Here is a 17,976-nt window from a genome sequence, read left to right on the forward strand (position 1 = left end):
TTTATATATTATATGCAATTGTACATTATAGAATATAAATATTACTCCCTCCGTCCCTCCCAAATGTTTACATTTGGGTGGGGCGCAGAGTTTAAGAAAAATGATAAAGTAGTGGAGAAAAGTTGAGAAAATGAGTAAAGTAGTGGGACCGATTAATATTATATGTATAAAGTGGTTATAGTGGAGGAAAATAGTGGATGTAATTAATTTAAAAATTATAAAAACTTTACTATTTTTGGAAAGTTTTGAAATGTAAACAATTGGATGGGACATCCCAAAAAGGAAAGTGTAAACAAATGGGAGGGACAGAGGGAGTATCATTTATAGTTACATTGTATGTGTACATGATTTATGACATGATATAATTATTAAAATTTCAATTTAATCAGATTTAAACAATAGTACTATAATCGTAAGTTATACTATTCGAAATTAGCAATCTCTTCTATATATATAATAGGAGAACAAGGGTATAATTTCATTAGATTAAAAAGTCTCATTCAAAAAACTAAATTACCCACATTTTTAATATTTATATAAAAAATGTGGGTTGTGGGAATTGAACTCAAGTTATTTCATTCAACTATATAACCTCTTACCAGTACATCATATTGTCACATGTGTTTTTTATCATACACATAATATGAAAGTGTGCTAAATGAATATTTTATTTAACTTTAAAGATATTTACTTGAATTCTGCAAAAAAAGATAGTTAGTTGAATATTTGTACAGTTAATTTTAAAAAATTGAATTCCATATATAAAATTAGGCATAGTACATAACTTGATTATTATCTTATTTATTAATCATTTTTTAGTTTAAAAACGTATCTCATATATTTTTAACATATTTTTTAATATAAAAAGTAATTAAAATGTACATATATAATTTTTAAAAAAATATTGAATATAGAATCGTCTTATATATAAATAATCTATATTGATATTACATATTTAGATAAGTTCGAATTATAATGAGTCAATGCATTTTCAAACGTGTCCCATTGTTCAAACAATACTCAAAATTTAACTATATGACCCGGCCGAAAAATATCGTCACATTCTACGTTTAGTAAATTTAAATTACAAGCTCGACGAAAATATTTTACCAATAATGTGAAATTTTTTAATATCTTATGTTAATATAAATTAGCGTGCTTAAGGTCTTTGTAGGATCAAGTCAATTATTATTTATATTAAAATTACTAACTTCACTGGTAACGCATTATTATTTTTGGGATTTGTCCCAATTTTAAGAATATTTGAAATTTGAAATGAGATCTCACTAGAATTGTTAAAACTACGATTATATATTAAATCGATTTATTTTTCATTTTTCACTTTAAAAAACTAAATTTTTAAAAAGAATTCTTTTAGATCAACAATATACATTGATCAAGATAATATTGTACAAATATTTTGAATTATTTTAATATTTTGAATTATTCAAATAAAAGTTATACTATACTATATTGTAGCATTTGATTCAATGCATTTTATATTATTTAAGGAAAAAACATATATTGATCAATAATTTGAAGGAATTAACCAGTTCAACTAATATTTATAAAACTTTATCGAACTGAAATTTTTTAATTTTCGAAGAATAGTATAAAATGTTATCAAATTATTATACGAAGAAATATTAGAGTCGTAATGAAAGAAACTTAAAAACGGTTTAAATAATGATATAAAAATAATTTTTATTTCGAATTCTTGAAAAAAATCATGAATAACAATAATAAGTCTTAAAAATATATAATTCATTTTTATGTTACAGCCACGATTGATACCCGGTTGTGTAAAAAATAGATATGGATTGTTTGTCAGTGATAATGTGAATACCATATATAAATTATAGCAATTTATGTTTTACATAATTTTAATTTTTGAATAATTATAAATGCATGTTATTTAAGTAATCAATTATCTCACTAGTTGTTAATAATGATTATACATGTACATAAATCAGATATTTAACATATAAATAATTGAAACCATCATAATTTACTAAGAGATGTAACATACAATAATTTACATGCTACCACACACACATACATATAACTTAATCTTACCTTGTTAACAGTAGTGTAAATAAAAAACTAATATTTTCCCATACATACATATGTTGAATTTCAAAAACTAATATTTTTCATTAAAATCAACTTTAATATTAACAATAATGTAAAATTTACATTATTGTATATTATGATTGCAAGTCATTTTTACTTCAGTTATGCATTTTTTATCTTTTTAAATTGAGTAAGTTAATTGTAAGTTATTAGTTAACTCGATAATTATATAGAGCAGTACATATACTTTATTTAAATAAAATTCAAGATTTTGGTAAATTCTGTATTTAACATATATGTTAATTTGTAGTTTTTTATTTGTAAACATACTAACGACATTCTACATATTAAATTTAATCGTTTCGTTTTAAAACGTACACTTACTACCCTGTTTATATTCATTCATTAAATATAAAATAACGAGTAAGAAAAATATAATATAATTATAATTGAGGAGATATTCACTTGTAAATGTGAGTAAGCATTCGAAACTCCTAATGTTATAGAGGAAAACATGAAGCTTATTGGAGAAAAAATTTATCTCCATTTTTTCAAAAGTTGACTCAAGAGCCTATATAAGGATATGATTGGAGTTGCTCTACAAACATTATAATTGCATGATGTATAAAAAAAACTCTAGAAAATGACCTGTGCCTCGCACGGGTTATTATGCTAGTTATATATAATATTGAAACTTTTTTTTATATAATCATTCAATCTGTTCAAACCAATTCAAGCCGACCCAAACAAATATATGACGGATATGATTGGGTTACAATTTTATATTTTATAGATTGAGTCAAAATTTTTTAAATCAATTTAATCGAGTTGAGTCATAAAAACGTTTTCAATCCCGCCAATCCAACCCATAAACACCGCTGACTGCAGGTGTGGTAAAGAAAAAAGTGGAGTTAAAATTCGGACATAACAGATTAACAGAGACATTGCGTGTTTTCAGTTAGACAGCCATTAAACTATAAAACCGAGCCAAACTTAAGTTGTGCCGCCGCGCTTTATTTCCCAGTCAATATTTAGGGTTTATTTCCCACGCGTTCTTCGCTTCCTGGTATGTTCATCAAATACACACATTATTATTATTATTAATCATTATTATTAAGCTATAAATACATTCTAATTATACTTATTTCAAGCTCTTCTAATCCTTTGTTTGTAACATAATTACACAGCCCCAGCAGCAGCAGTGTAATAATTTAATGGCTCTTCGATTCGAGGTTCGATATTATTAATTATGTTATGTTTGATGATTAATTTGATGTGTTTATTATTGTTGGAGTTGAGATTGGATTGTTTGGTTTTGGTTCAATGTAATGTTGCTATGTGTTTGTTTTATGATGCTAGAGTGATATAGATTTAAGTTTGTTTTACTACATGTTAGAATGTAGTCGAGTTATGGTTAAATAATAATGCGGTTAATGAACAATGTGTCGTGGTGAAGTTAAGGTTGTAGTATTAGAAGTAGAAAGTAGAAGAGTACTTATTGCACGAGTTAGAAGAGGAACGAAAAGAGGAGTGTGTATAGGATATAGGATTTAGGCCGAATTAAAATGCACACTCTTGTCCTATGCGAGATGGCAGATTGTGACGAGATAGATTTTACACCAAGATATAATCGGATTATTTGTTTTTAATAAATTGATGATATTCATGACATAGTATTTAAAAATTTAAAGAGAGTTACTCCCGTAGAGATATATTCACTTTGTGTGATAGAACTTGTATAACAGATGTCCTTAAAAATGTTAGTTTTGAATATATCCAGTGTGAAATGGTTTTGAGAGCATGCATCTTTCTCAATTAATTTCTTGGTTGTTTCTTGTTTGTTCTGTTTAAAGTTTTTCTTTATGATGTTCAAACACGTTTAGTGGCAATGTAATTGTTGCTTAATTTCTTAATATGCACTACAAGAAGACTATAAACAATAGCAAATTTCTCAATTCATATAAAAATGCTTTGGTTAAATCTTCTCAATGAAGATAAATGAAACAGAGGTGCGGGAAATAATTATAACCAGTCAATGGCAGGATTTGGAATCCTTATCGTACTGTAACATGACGGTTTTAAAGTCAGGTCCAGTTAGGGGTTGAGGGAATGTTTTCTCTTGGGGTAGGGTATATATGACCGGATAATATATTAAATAAATTATAATGTAGTTACCGTTTTGTCGAAGCTTGATGATTTACTCGCCTTAGTTGTACTTTATATATGCTAGTAGTCAAACTTGTAGGTTGATATTTTTTTTAATTTGAAGTTTTAAGGAACTTTTACCCTAATAATTTCAAGCTTTCTACTGTAAAATAATTGACACCGGCTCATATGTGTATTATTCTTTGTCACTGCTTAGATTTTGGCGAGATTTAATCGTGCCAGAGCAGCTGAGCTTATACTTCCTCACTTTGTTTGCCATACCCCTCTATTCATGCCTGTTGGCACACAGGGTAAGTATTATTTATTAAAAAATGTTTTAACTTATAATTTATTATTTTTCGGAGATAGAATTTACTGTTCAAGATGTCCTCAAAATATTTACATATATATATATATATATTCACATTGCAAAATTTAAATTATGCTCTGTATATCAAGGGTGAGAAAAAAAGCAAATTTCTTTTTTGTTTAATTTCCATGTCATTTATCCACAATGCATCAAATATCAGAAGCAGTGCATTTCCCACACCAACTTACTAGTTTGTACAAGTTCATCTTGGTACAGGTTTGTACTCTTTTGGTCTAAAACAACTATGGAATATTTAGTTTGGCATGCTTCTTTAGTTTAATTTCATGTTCAGGTGCTTTAGGATTTAATTTCTTCATGCATTGAATAATCAATATTTGAGTTTGCAGGAACTATTAAAGGGCTGACAACTAATGAGCTTGAGGAAATTGGCTGCCAAATAATACTGGGCAATACATACCATTTGGCGTTGCGTCCAACTTCGGAGCTCATTGATGAAATGGGTGGACTCCATAAATTTATGAACTGGCCAAGGGCATTGCTTACAGACTCTGGTGGCTTTCAAATGGTTATCCTCCTATTGCAAAAAGATATCAAAATTTACAGTATTGATAGTTTAAACCTTAAGTTTGCAATGTTTCTGCTACCTAAGCTCAAAGGTATCAAGTAGCAAAAACCTGCCATCCCACAGTCCACTATTTAAACATTCATACGATACATGATTTCATAGACATCGCAAAAATAAATGTAGTACTTTAGTATAATATTAGACCAAAATAGTTGATAGGTTGTCTTGTAAAAGGGTTGTAAGTGGAGGACATAGATGACCTAATCTTTCATTCCTCTTAATTTTTATTAATGAAACTGTTGATAATCAAATCTTATAACTACCAGCCATATTATAAATAAGTTATAAGGCGAGACCAAGAGACATGGTAATCACATTAGAAGATGCGATCATTGCATCTCTTGAAGCTAAAAATTCTGATGTAAATTGTATACAAAACTTAAATGTAGCTAGATGGAAATGGTTAGGAGACTTTATAGCACAAATCGGGTACCTAGACCTTATCTTAGAACATTTGGTAGACCTAATTGAAGGTTTATTTAAATATATTCGATGAATTAAAATAGGGATAGAAGTCCTTAGGTCAAGGTCGTTAGAGATGCATCGAGGTGCACACCACTCACCTCGCTTTGCCTGAGGTGCAGCACTTCAATGGCATCAACTAAATTTTGAGTAATTGATTTAGTAGCATGGATGATAGTCATTGAATTTTTTTTAATATATATGCATGAACACGCTAAATTTAATTATGATTAATTTAGATACTCAAGATGTTGAAATGCAACTAACAAGAGACTAATACTATGATGTTTTCAGGTCTCATTATTGCATTTGGCCGACATAACTGAAAAGGGTGTTACATTCCAGGTTCTTTCTTACTTTGAGTTTTTAATGACTTGCCGGTTAAATCTTAAGTTGTTTTTGACTTGCCGGTTAAATCTTAAGTTGTTTTTGTTCGGTGTTAGATAGTGCCACATTGCAACATTTTGTATGTGATTATACAAGAACCCTTCACACACATTTTCATTATGAAATGCACACACTTGTTTTTAATTGCATTTACAGAATATTTCAAGTGATCTATAATCCTATACGATCCAACTCATACGAGTAGTTTTTGGTTAAATATTATCATGGTTTGTCAAAGATTCAAGGTAGTAAAACTTAGGGCTACAATTCAAACCGAGTAAGATCTAGTTTTTGTTATTGAGAGTCAAGCTTAAAATTTTCTGAGTTTAGAAATTGTGTTCGAACTCGACTTGTGTATGAACCAAGTTGAGTCCGAGTCTGTTAATGAGTTTTCGAGTCCGAGTTGAGTTCAAGCTGTTTGAAATTTCAAATTATTTTTATGAACCCAGTTGACAGCCCCAACCCAATATCATCAAGTCCATTCAAGATGTAGCCTAAAAATATAATATCAAGCTTGAGTGAAGTTAATTTTGGTTCGGTAAATGAGTTGAGCTCGTTAAAAGCTCAGGTCATCTCAAATTGCGTATCTAGCCCAAGTGTTTGTTCGAACTCGAGCTTGAAATCGAATTTGAGCCAAGTCGAGCCCATTTTACCGAGTCGACCAGACTCAACTAAGTTCGAATTACTGTCCATGTAAAGCAAAATAGTCAATACAAGGAAACGTCTCTCGATGATTTTTAAACAGTTATACATATTTAATCCTTTGGGTAACGGCTGATATATTCCCCACTGTCTTCGGACTTGGGTTCATCTATCTCAGCTAGGTAAAGTTAAGACTTCTAATCCCTTTTGAAGAGATCAAGGTCGGTGTAAATGATCCATTCCCTTTGTGATTCCTTTGGAAATCTTAGATATGTTTGCTAATGGTCAATATATATGTCTTTGAAATCAAGCCACATCTTTCGATTTGCATGTGTTCCCTACAAAATATTTGTATGACTACTTATCTGCCAAAACATGGTCATAATATACATATATACGAGTCATTTTTAATGTGGAACCACTTTACTTGGGGAATCAAGATTCAAAAATGATATTTTGTTTGTTTTTTTGAAGCAATCTGTTTATAATTTTCTAAATCAGCCAGTAGACATGATTGTAACTCAACATGATCACTCCTTTTGAATGGTCCAAGTGGAAATGAACATGATGCTCTAGCAAAGTTATGAACCACCACATTAGCAGTTCGTTTAATATAATACAAAGAGACATTTGTTAGATAACGAAGATCCTCACGGCAAGAACGATACTATTGGAATTAAGCTTCGAATTGCTAGGATTTCCACCGAACAATTAGATTCCAGTACCACCCTTCCCAAATTCTGGTCCTTTATCCAACTAAGAGCTTCTTTGTTACCAATAGCCTCTTCCACTCAGTTGTATTGCTTTCACTTATTAGTTTTTTGTTTAAATATTGCTTACATGTGGGTCTGTTCTTTCATGTTAAATACTTAAATTATATTGTGTTGTTCGTAGCTATTAGTCTATATGCTTTAAGCATGCAGATCATGACTCCCATCGTGTTTCTAACAGTTGCCTTCTCGCTTTGCAGTCACCGGTTGATGGCAAGCCAATGCTCTTAACACCTGAAGAATCTATACAAATTCAAGTACGCTCATATTATTCTTATTTAGGTTTTTTTTGTCACTTGTCAGTTTAGGTACATATTGATACTTACATCATTTAAAATTTATACCTATATATAGGGTCAGGTTTTACTTTGAACTAGAACCACCTCAAGGTTGGAACCTTACAACTACTTTATATATTCATATCGTCAGATGCACAGATGCTGAACAGAATATTGCTCTCTAAAATACATAATATTGTATTCGTAATTAACTTTTTTTGCATGACTAATTTTTTTGACATTTTACAAGAGTGTAAAACCAGTTTTGTCAAGTAGAAAACAATTCGCTGTTTAAAAGATATTATGTAATTTTGAAAAAATAATTATGTATTGTTGACTACACCATACTTTGTAATTGTGAATTAAAATATCGTGTTATAGAAAAACTACAAAACCAAACACATCATGTACTGTAATGCAATAGGATTTCATATCTGTTTTAAACACATCATCCCTGTCTTAGGGTTGAGGAGTAAATCAGTATGAGCTTATGAGCTTAACGTTATGGTTGCAAACATGCCACCACTCGGTAATACATAGTTTCTATTTCTACATATAGTGATTCAAAATGTGTAGGGACTGATATTTATATTTTTGAATCTTGATTATGTATACTATTAATCTATTATCAACCTGGACTTGTTTTATTTTGATGCGGTCTCTAAATCTTTTCAATTTGTTCTCTTACACCATGAACTTTCGCAGAACAGGATTGGGGCAGATATAATTATGGCACTTGATGATGTGGTTAAAACCACCATAACAGGTCCACGGATAGAAGAAGCTATGTATCGTACTCTGCGGTGGATAGACAGGTGCATAAAAGGTATATATATATGTGTGCGTATGTACACTACATATTTAATAGGAATTTTTTTCTGTCACCGGTATAGATACCCTAAATGGAGAACAAAGAGATACTTGGTGATTGTAATTTAAGGCTTGGATTTTATATGAGAAGTATGCTTCTTTAACTTTAAGGCTTGGTTTGGTGTTTTTTACGTCGTCTGTCATTAGTGATGTTTTAAACTGTTGCTGAGCTTTGAAGTATAGTGAAAGCAAAGGATAAAATACTTCCATAAGTTATAATTTGATCCTCTAATAGTAATTTTTTTTTATATTTGTGCTGTATCATTTTGAAATCACAGCTCACAAGAGACCAGATGAACAGAATTTATTTGGCATTGTACAAGGGGGGCTTGATCCAAGGCTAAGGTTAGTGACAGTACAATTTGCTCTCTCTATATGTCAGTCATATATATGATCATCAACTCCATCATAATGTTATGCTACCTTCTTTTCAGGGATATATGTGTGAAAGGTTTGGTGGAACGCAATTTACCCGGGTTTGTTTATTACCCTCAAGCTGAACTTTATTTATTGCAGTATTATTTTGTATGTGGAAAGATTAAAGAATAATTGGTCTATAATTTGTTTGGAAAAGCAAATTAGTAAAGATCTGACATGTTCTTGATTGTGCTTTTTAAGTATTGTAGCTGATAGCTTTTGGGAAACTAGATATATTTTGAACTTATTATTTGTAGATGTATGGATGTAGGTTTTAGATTGTACTTTAACAAAGCAGTAATTCCAGCAAGATGTTCCCTTTGATTATTTTGAGGTAGCTGTTTTTAATATCCTATAGAGATTGAGTATTTGTAAATAAATATTGCTTTTTCTCATTTAGCTATATATATATATATTGCTTTTTCTCTACTTTTGAGTTTTTTTCAGCTGGCTTGGCATTGTAGAGAACTATCAATACTGATTGCATTTTAAATACAGTTTCTTTTACTTTAAACTTTTTTTTTAACTTCAAAGACTTGCTATAATCTATTTTTCTGTATTTACTTTTCCAGGGTTTTGCGCATGCTGAACCCACATGACCACCCTTAATAATTATATTTAGCAGTCATAGTGTCGGATACTTGATAGTTTGCTAAGTAAGGATTATGTTATAAAGAAATTTACTTTTGCGACAGTTACGCTATTGGTGGCCTTGCAGGCGGTGAAGACAAAGATTCATTTTGGCGAGTTGTAGCTCAGTGTACTGCTTCCCTGCCTGAGGATAAACCAAGATATGTTATGGTACAGATGACCTTGTGATTTTGATACAGACCTCTTAATTTCTTGATGTCCATCAATTTTCTTGTCCGCCTTCCGGAAGTCCTTTATGATGAGTTATTGGCTCCACATATTTGGCAGGGTGTTGGCTATCCACTGGATATTGTGGTTTGCAGCGCTTTAGGTGCTGACATGTATGATTGTGTCTATCCCACTCGTACTGCACGATTTGGCACAGCTTTGGTTCCTGAGGTAGGAGTTCATCTACATAATTTAACACGATCTGCATGTTAATTGTACAAACACAGATACAATAATAGTCATATCTCACTCTTCAAACAATGTCACACAGATAGTAATTGAGAAAATTTTATTTCTTTGCGGGACTACTTTAATTTATATGTTGTTTTGCCCTTTTTTTCTGCTTGTCTTGCAACATTATAGCTTCATAAGTGCTAATTTCTAGTTTTGGATGCTAATTTCCTCGCGTCATTATGTTAAAGACCATGCTGAATTACCATCTCTTTATAAGTGCTTTATCTCTCAAAATTATAAAATTTTCCTACTCTGATTTGATTTCTCCCTTTCTCTCCATATTTTACTATGTAAATATGCTGTTTTCTACTTTAAATGCCCCTCTGCTGGACACAGTCAGTTGTGCTATTTTAGCGGAAGGCCAGATATCAAACACTCATTTCTTTCTTGTCTTAGGCAGGCACACTCTGCTAATTTATATATGAGCAGCATGCTTTTCTCTCCCCATAATATGCTTGATGTAAATTATTGCAGGGAGTTCTTAAGCTTAAACACAAAGCCATGGCTGAAGATGTCCGGCCTGTTGATCCTACATGCAAGTGTATGGTATGTGTAAAACGGTCAATTATACTACTGTTGATTTCAGTGCCATATTTCTGATACTTATCTATTTATTTCTCTTTCTGCAGGTCTGCAAAAACTACACAAGAGCATATATTCATTGCCTTGTCACGAAAGATGCAATGGGCTCTCAGCTTCTGTCATATCACAATTTATATTACATGATGAAGGTGACAACTTATAGAAACTTCTATAAATTTAAACCTTGGGACTTAATCTTCCATCTAACTTGAAATTAAATATTTCAAATTTGCAGCTTAGCAGAGATCTGCACTCTTCTATTGTCCAAGGACGGTTCCCACAGTATGTCTGCATTTCCTTTTATTGGCTCAAACTATTCCTCTCCTTTTCTTCACTTATATACTTCTGTTTCGAATGATTACTTTTTTAGTAGGTAAGTTGCTAGCTAGTAAACTAAATTGAGTCATTATAACTTATCTCATACGTATTTGATTTCTTTGCAGGTTTGTATGCCAGTTCCTGCAGAAAATGGTAAGTGTACTGTTAATTTCTCTGCACAGCTTATAAATCCATCTGCTTAGTTACATAATTTGGTGATTGAGATACTCATAGGCTGTCACGATTAAATTTTGTATTATTTTACAATTGAAGAAAGTTGCATCCAAATACCTATCTCTTGATAAAATAGAAGGACAAGGCTGTGGTGTGCCTATTTAGTAGGGTAAAGAATTATGAAAAATTTAATCAATTAATTAAGGCATCCACAGTTAGGCAGTTATTATTAAGGCAGAGATAGATCCTTTTCCTATTTAATTGCAAACTAATACCCAAAAGAAGAAAGATATACCCATTAATCATCCATGACATCTTAGGAGTATTACTGACTTCCCATGACATCCCAACTTCCAAACATTCAGTTCAACCTTTTCCTGGAAAAGCTTTTCCTGAAAAACATCATGCCATTGTTGAATTATAACAAGCATATAAGTCGAAACTTTTGATGTAGATAATATAGTTAAATAGTACACGTTATCACTTCTGCAATGTTATGTATAAGTTAGCACAATTCTATAAGAGGGTTTTTGGGGAATATCATGCATCAATTATAATTTATAAGCTAAAGTGTAATTAAAATATATTCACTTGCAATCAAACTAACAAAATAAATAAGACAAGGGAGGGATTTAAAACAACAAAATTTTATATGAATTACAAGAGATAAAATTTTGAATGTTTGAACTTGAAGAAATGAAAGACAATAAAAATGTTTCTTTATCCCTCATCTCATTTGTCTAAATGCCTCTGATGCCTAATTTGCCACATATAATGATATAGTCTCTATTATGTCACTAATACTAATACAGTATATCTAATATCTAAAATTGATTAGGATTCTAAAAGGAAATTTCGAGGTGACTATTTGCTCCATTTTTTGGCTGCTGAATCTAGAATTGGTGTTGAGCCCATAACTGATTGACATATTTTTTGAAGAACTCAGAATTGACTGATTCGGACCCTAGAACTCAAGTATTGGCCCATTATCTGCAAATATAACTCCAAAATTCTAAATCACTTTTTGAAAGCTTTAACTATTCTGAGTTCAAAGTCTCTATCACAATGAAATTTTAAACTCTATTAGACAATATTCAGAATTCATACAAAATATATTGTGTCATATTTCATTATCAACATCATCTCTATATGTAAATTCTTATAAGTTACTTAATAGTCTGTTCACTTTTTTGTTGAAGTAGTAATGCTTCATTAGAGGGTTTGGCTTCCTTATTAATGCATGCATCTATAACTAGCACACCAAGGTTGAAGAAGTATTCACTTATATGTTTGCATATCTTAAATACTAATTTATTTTATTATTTGAGATTCAGTTTGTTAAACCTATCATAATGCGTTTTACCATGTAGTTTCCGCAAGGTGATGTTCCAGAATGGGTCTGCAATGCTATGGAGGTTGCTGGAATTGATATTTCTTGCTGCTGTGCTCCTTTCCCAATGTCAAAAGATGAGCATTTAACAGTATATGAAGCAAAAAATATATTGTGATAGTATAGGTGTATTAATATGGCTTAGTCTTAAAAAGCTTAATTGTCAGCATATATTTTGTAGCCCATATGCTGAGCAGTAGGCAATAGGTAAAATTTGTGCGGGAATTAGGATTAGTCGAACTGTATCAACAAAAATATCAGCCTTACAAAAAAAGCCTTTGGGGCAGAGAAAGGAGGTTTATAAAAGGACAGGGTATACAAAACTACAACAATTTGATACATATTAGTATGTTTGTTAGGTCTGCATACTTATGTAATCTTTGATTGAGATGTATTAACCCGACATTCTCCTTGTTAATTGAATAGACCTCAATAACGTTCAACTAGGACAGTGCTTTGGTGCTAATGGTAGTCGTGAAACTTTTAGTATATCACTCACTTTTCAAATCCACCTGGGTGTTGCAGTTTTCACAATGTACTACAAATTGAGAGGCTGCGGTAATATGAGGTAAAACGCTTTCCGTTCCTCACTTTGTTCTTGCAAATTCCTCATTTAGTTAAATTAGTTGAGCTTCCTACTTGGCAACTCGCCCTTCTAAATAGCTGATGATTTCTTAACCCCAGTCAAAACTTGTAGTAGTATATAATTAATTTCATGGCAACTTTGGCAGTGATTGGTTCACTGACCCTTTTATACTACGTATGCACTGTACATGTAGCCAAACAACAAGCGTAACTGCAGGTTGGTTTTTTGGCTTATTTAAGTTGATTTTACGGAATATTACTACTCTGTCCGTCCAAATTTATGTGAGTTTGTTTGGCTAGCATGGTTTTTATGTCTCGTTTATATATTATTTTTCATTTTTATATTTGTTGGTTTTGTAATCGAAATCGAGTTGATTATAACCGAACCGGGGTTTTTAACCGAATTTGAACCAGTGGTTGCGGTTTTCGATTTTAAAAATTCAAAATATATGACTGAAACCGAGCTGAACCAACCCTACTCTCCCTCCCCCTTTATGCAGTGTGGCAAATAGATAAATATTATCTTGCTGTAGATGTTGATTGATAGCAGAGGCACAGAAGAAGATTTTAGGCTTAAAATATAAGATTCTTTGTAGATTTTAACCATTACTTTAAAATTAAGTTTAGAAGCTTCGAATTTACAAAGCTAATAATCTGGAGTTTAAATCTGAGTAATTTTAATAGGGTTGTCCTGCCTGTTAACGTAAGACCTCAAGTAACATGTGCTTTATTTAACATGATTACAAGTTATGTACTTATGTTCCAATTTTAATATACTAAAATACAGATAATCCTTATGCCTTGTGTTAATGTTTTAAAATCACTTTGACTCAGTCGATTATTCGTTATTTCTCGGATATTGAAAATGAGTACTCGAGAAATCGACAGGTTATTTGAATTTTAAAAACGCAACAAACATTTCCGAGTTTTATAGGCTTGCATTGTATAAACAAATGTGAATCCATACTTGAAAATATTGACACGACTTATCAACTGGAGTACAAATCAAATATGAAGTTGTTTCGTAATGGGCCTTGCTTTTAAGTTCAGTCCTTTTCACCTAACCCATGACCCGCAAGATCTCATTCACATACGGCAACGTGGCCTTTTCTGCAACACTAACTCACTTGCCACCTCGTGTTTTACATGTACACGGGTATATATACAACAAACTTACGGGGTTCTGTTATAAAAATCACCGATTTTATAATTTAATCACTTAATTGATTTTATAATTCAACTAATCACTATACCTTTTTTTTAAATAATATATTATCTCCGTCCCTCTTATTTCTTTACAGTTTATGTATTTTAAGGTAACTATAAAGTATATATCTCTGTAATTCAATTTTTAAATTTTCTTTTTTTTTATTATAAAAGTTTAAACATTATATTTTTATTTGAAGAAAAAATTTTAAAAAAAAATTATACAACTACATTTAATAAGAGTATTAAAGTGTGTGCCGAGCCCCCATCCCCCAACGTAAAGAATTGAGGGAGACGGAGTTAGTATTTAGTTTAACAAAATTAATTATTTTTATATTTTATTAAACACTTCCAATTCTCGAATTAATCAAATCTGATTAATCAATAGTTATGAAATTAATCACTAAAAAATTGATTTACCGAATAACGTCGATTCCGCTTTTTAAAACCATGTTGGCAAGTTACAAACCCAAGTATAAACTTGTGAGAACCGGATAATTTTGAAATCGGTATAAATTAAAATTAAAATTTTGAAGTAAAATAAAAATAAAGAGAACATAGAGAAATAATAAAATAGAAAAGAAAAGGAGAGAGTGGCCTACAGTCCATGTGACATATAGCAGAGGGGGCCATTCTTCCCTAGTTGGAAAAATGAATATAAAAATAATATAATTAACATTGCATGTGAAACAGTTTGTTTTGCAGGTCTCAGTTATTTTGGCACAACTCTAAAATAAACTTTTTTTTTTCTTGATTTGAAACTAATAGTTTCTGCTATCACCCACCGCTTACGCCCCTTGTTAGTTGGTTTTACAACCTGGACTTAGCTTGCATCTCTAGCTCATTCACTTCCCCAGTGACAGGCAGTGATACTACTTACGACTCGTCGCGCCAAGTGCGACCTTCTTCGAAAATAAACGATTCTGTTGTCAATTTGACATTGTCCGTAAGCAAACAATACTTCAATTATAAAGTAAGATTAACATAATGTTAAAAACGATAAATTTTACAGCAAAAAATAGTATTTTCGTTTGACTTTCACTAATGAGTGACTTATAAGTCAGAAATACGAATATATTTTATCTTATAAGTAACTTGTAAACGATTCTATTTTCAATTTGACATTGTCCGTAAGCAAACAATACTTCAATTATAAAGTAAGATTAACATCATGTTAAAAACGATAAATTTTACAGCAAAAAATAGTATTTTCGTTTGACTTTCACTAATGAGTGACTCATAAGTCAGAAATACGAAAATATTTTAGGTTATAAGTTACTTGCAGTTACAAGTAACTTATAAGATATCTCAAATGAGTTACGATCATAATTTTAATAAGATATCACAAACGAGTTATGATAATAATTTTATTGTTTTCTTTGACTGCCTGTAAGGCTGTAAAGGCTACAAGTTAAATATTTTCTGTTTGGCCAATTTGGATGTAATTACAACTGTTGTTGCACCAATATTATTTAGGTTTAACCCTTTTTCTGATTCTGAGATCATATATAAATAGCCTACTAAAAAGCTTTCAAGCTTCCCACTTCTTCTTCTTCTTCTCTTCCAAGTCTCTATGTTTTGAGGTTGGAAAATTTTGCAGGATTCATTAGTTACTTCATTCTATGCTCCTCAAGGTATGGCCGAGTCTTTACATTGTGTTTCTTGCATAGTTTTTTTCAATTTTTTTGGTCCAAAAAGCATGCATTATGTATGATTTACTTCAGAGAAGCTGCAGCAAGAGGAGAATTGTCATAACAGCAGAGAATTTCAGGCAATGCAGGAGGATTTGGACGATAAAGACAGCGCGAACGTAGATGAAGTAGAGAATATGGACAAGAAAAGGCGATTAAGCCACAATCAAGTGAAAGCATTGGAGAAGACTTTTGAGGTGGAAAATAAACTTGATCCTTGTAGAAAGGTGGCACTGGCTCATGAATTAGGTCTGCAACCACGACAGGTTGCAATCTGGTTCCAAAATCGTCGTGCTCGTTGGAAGATAAAGCAGATGGAGATGGACTATAACAGTCTTAAAGCCAGTTATGAATCTCTTAAGCTAAACTATGGCCAGCTTGAGCAGAACAAACACGTTTTGACAACCGAGGTAAACGCATGTATATGAACATTTGAATTTTGAACAACTATAGTATCGATGGTTAAATGATACTCCCTCTGTCTCATTCATTTCTATACACTTTCCTTTTTGAGGTGTCTCATCAAATTCTATACATTTCAAAACTTACCAAAAATGTGCCTAAACTGAACATATACATCCCAATGGGACGGAGGGAGTATAATTGAAAAATGTGTTTGCTCTTTTTGATTTTTCTTTGGGCCTTATGATGTTGCAGTTGAGAGAGTTAAAAGCTAAGCTGGGCAATGAAAATATAGAGAAGAATACGTCTTTTTGTGGACTAGAAAGTACGGGGCATAGAAGGAGCTGGAGTGAGCCTGAACCATCCAACATTGCGACAAACTTAGTAGCGTCTAAAGTGCTATCAGATTCTGATTCCAGTGGTATGAATCAAGAGACTTTTCGGGACTTTCAGTTGCTAAATGCACCTCAGGACTTGTCAAATCCAGGGTTCGACTTCTCTTCCCCGTCTCAACTGAATACTTATGAAGAGCTTATGCATTCAAAAAGTGTTTTCGAGAATGCACATCAGCAGCAATGGACAAAAATGGAAGAGGGGTGTCCTTTTGGTAGTGTAGAGGAATCGCGCAATATCTTCTCAGTCGATCAAGTACTCAACTTCAACTGGTAATTCAATCTGTTCACTAATGCCTAATGCACTTGACATATAGCTTATAGCTGATGTAGCCACATTTGAATTGAATATGACCCTAGCCAGTGTATTTGAACATTGCTGGGAATACTTTTGAAAGACATGTTTGAACTTTAATCTTCGCAATTGTAGCTACTTAAATTTTCATCTAGCAGCTGTATATTTTGACGCTTTGATGCTCAAACTTATGTTGAAAATCACAATGCTCAGTACAGTAGTAGCTATAAATCAAGCGGGTTCGCCTGCATCAAAAATAACATGATAGTGACTTTTTACCTTGTAAATGCGACCATAAGACATAGGAGTATTTGATTTCTTTCCTTGGGATGGAATGCACAGTACGGTGCAAATAATCCTCTTTCTAAAAATTGGTTGACTTGGACGAGCCAGGAAGAACAATTTCAAATTTAAGTAAGTACTAGCTTAAAACTCGTACGGATGCACAATTTTTTTTGATATTATATAATTTTTTTAAAAAAATTGAATTGAATTCTTAAATATGTTCATTTTTTTTTGCCTTTTTAAATAATAAGACTTCATGATATTTACATAATTGTTTTAGAACAGTTAAACATATTTACTCCATTCACCCCTAATTATATGTCCATTTTGATTTTTTGGGAGTAAATCGACCAAATTTTGAATCAACATTAAAAATTATCGATTAATTATCTTTAAAATTTGAAAGTTACACTTTAAAATATACTAAATGTACTTTTCATGAAAATATTTCTTTATTAATTTTTTCAGTTACATGATACGTGTAAATTTCGGTCAAAATTTGGTTAAGTTGACCGGTCAAAAGTCAAAATAGACATGTATTTAGGGACGGAGAGATTAAAGAAA

At 31.5% G+C, this 17,976-nt stretch overlaps 2 protein-coding genes across 6 annotated transcripts; both read left to right on the plus strand.

The window, feature by feature from the left end:
- Nucleotides 1-2,982: 2,982 nt before the first annotated feature.
- LOC141674777 (uncharacterized) lies at nucleotides 2,983-13,007 on the plus strand. Of its 3 annotated transcripts, none has more exons than XM_074481479.1 (16): nucleotides 2,983-3,139; nucleotides 3,261-3,305; nucleotides 4,436-4,529; nucleotides 4,936-5,114; nucleotides 5,931-5,981; nucleotides 7,636-7,692; nucleotides 8,419-8,539; nucleotides 8,862-8,928; nucleotides 9,018-9,059; nucleotides 9,696-9,801; nucleotides 9,919-10,029; nucleotides 10,567-10,638; nucleotides 10,722-10,823; nucleotides 10,910-10,956; nucleotides 11,118-11,145; nucleotides 12,537-13,007. In XM_074481479.1, the coding sequence occupies exons 2-16, from the start codon at nucleotides 3,288-3,290 to the stop codon at nucleotides 12,672-12,674; spliced, it is 1,233 nt and encodes a 410-aa protein (XP_074337580.1). In that variant the 5' UTR covers nucleotides 2,983-3,139; nucleotides 3,261-3,287; the 3' UTR covers nucleotides 12,675-13,007. The 3 variants fall into 3 exon arrangements, with proteins under 3 accessions (XP_074337580.1, XP_074337584.1, XP_074337587.1); XM_074481486.1 differs by lacking the exon at nucleotides 2,983-3,139 and adding an exon at nucleotides 4,749-4,804 and having other exon boundaries at nucleotides 3,270-3,305; XM_074481483.1 differs by lacking the exon at nucleotides 2,983-3,139 and having other exon boundaries at nucleotides 3,168-3,305.
- A 51-nt stretch (nucleotides 13,008-13,058) lies between these two features.
- Nucleotides 13,059-17,338, plus strand: LOC141674789 (homeobox-leucine zipper protein HOX4-like). 3 transcript variants are annotated; one of them, XM_074481495.1, is made up of 5 exons: nucleotides 13,059-13,124; nucleotides 13,288-13,358; nucleotides 15,948-15,981; nucleotides 16,072-16,448; nucleotides 16,696-17,338. In XM_074481495.1, exons 4-5 carry the CDS (start codon nucleotides 16,122-16,124, stop codon nucleotides 17,107-17,109), a joined length of 741 nt encoding a protein of 246 aa, XP_074337596.1. In that variant the 5' UTR covers nucleotides 13,059-13,124; nucleotides 13,288-13,358; nucleotides 15,948-15,981; nucleotides 16,072-16,121; the 3' UTR covers nucleotides 17,110-17,338. The 3 variants fall into 3 exon arrangements, with proteins under 3 accessions (XP_074337596.1, XP_074337593.1, XP_074337602.1); XM_074481492.1 differs by having other exon boundaries at nucleotides 16,119-16,448; XM_074481501.1 differs by lacking the exon at nucleotides 15,948-15,981 and having other exon boundaries at nucleotides 13,063-13,124; nucleotides 16,119-16,448.
- Nucleotides 17,339-17,976: the final 638 nt, after the last annotated feature.

Source organism: Apium graveolens, chromosome 1, assembly GCF_009905375.1.
Source record: "Apium graveolens cultivar Ventura chromosome 1, ASM990537v1, whole genome shotgun sequence".
NCBI lineage: Eukaryota > Viridiplantae > Streptophyta > Magnoliopsida > Apiales > Apiaceae > Apium > Apium graveolens.

Coding starts and splice junctions, on each gene's coding strand:
- LOC141674777 (XM_074481479.1), top strand. Junction 9,060..9,695: donor GTGGAACGCAATTTACCCGG/GTTTGTTTATTA, acceptor CTTTTGCGACAG/TTACGCTATTGGTGGCCTTG. Junction 11,146..12,536: donor GCCAGTTCCTGCAGAAAATG/GTAAGTGTACTG, acceptor TTTACCATGTAG/TTTCCGCAAGGTGATGTTCC.
- LOC141674789 (XM_074481492.1), top strand. Junction 16,449..16,695: donor AACACGTTTTGACAACCGAG/GTAAACGCATGT, acceptor ATGATGTTGCAG/TTGAGAGAGTTAAAAGCTAA.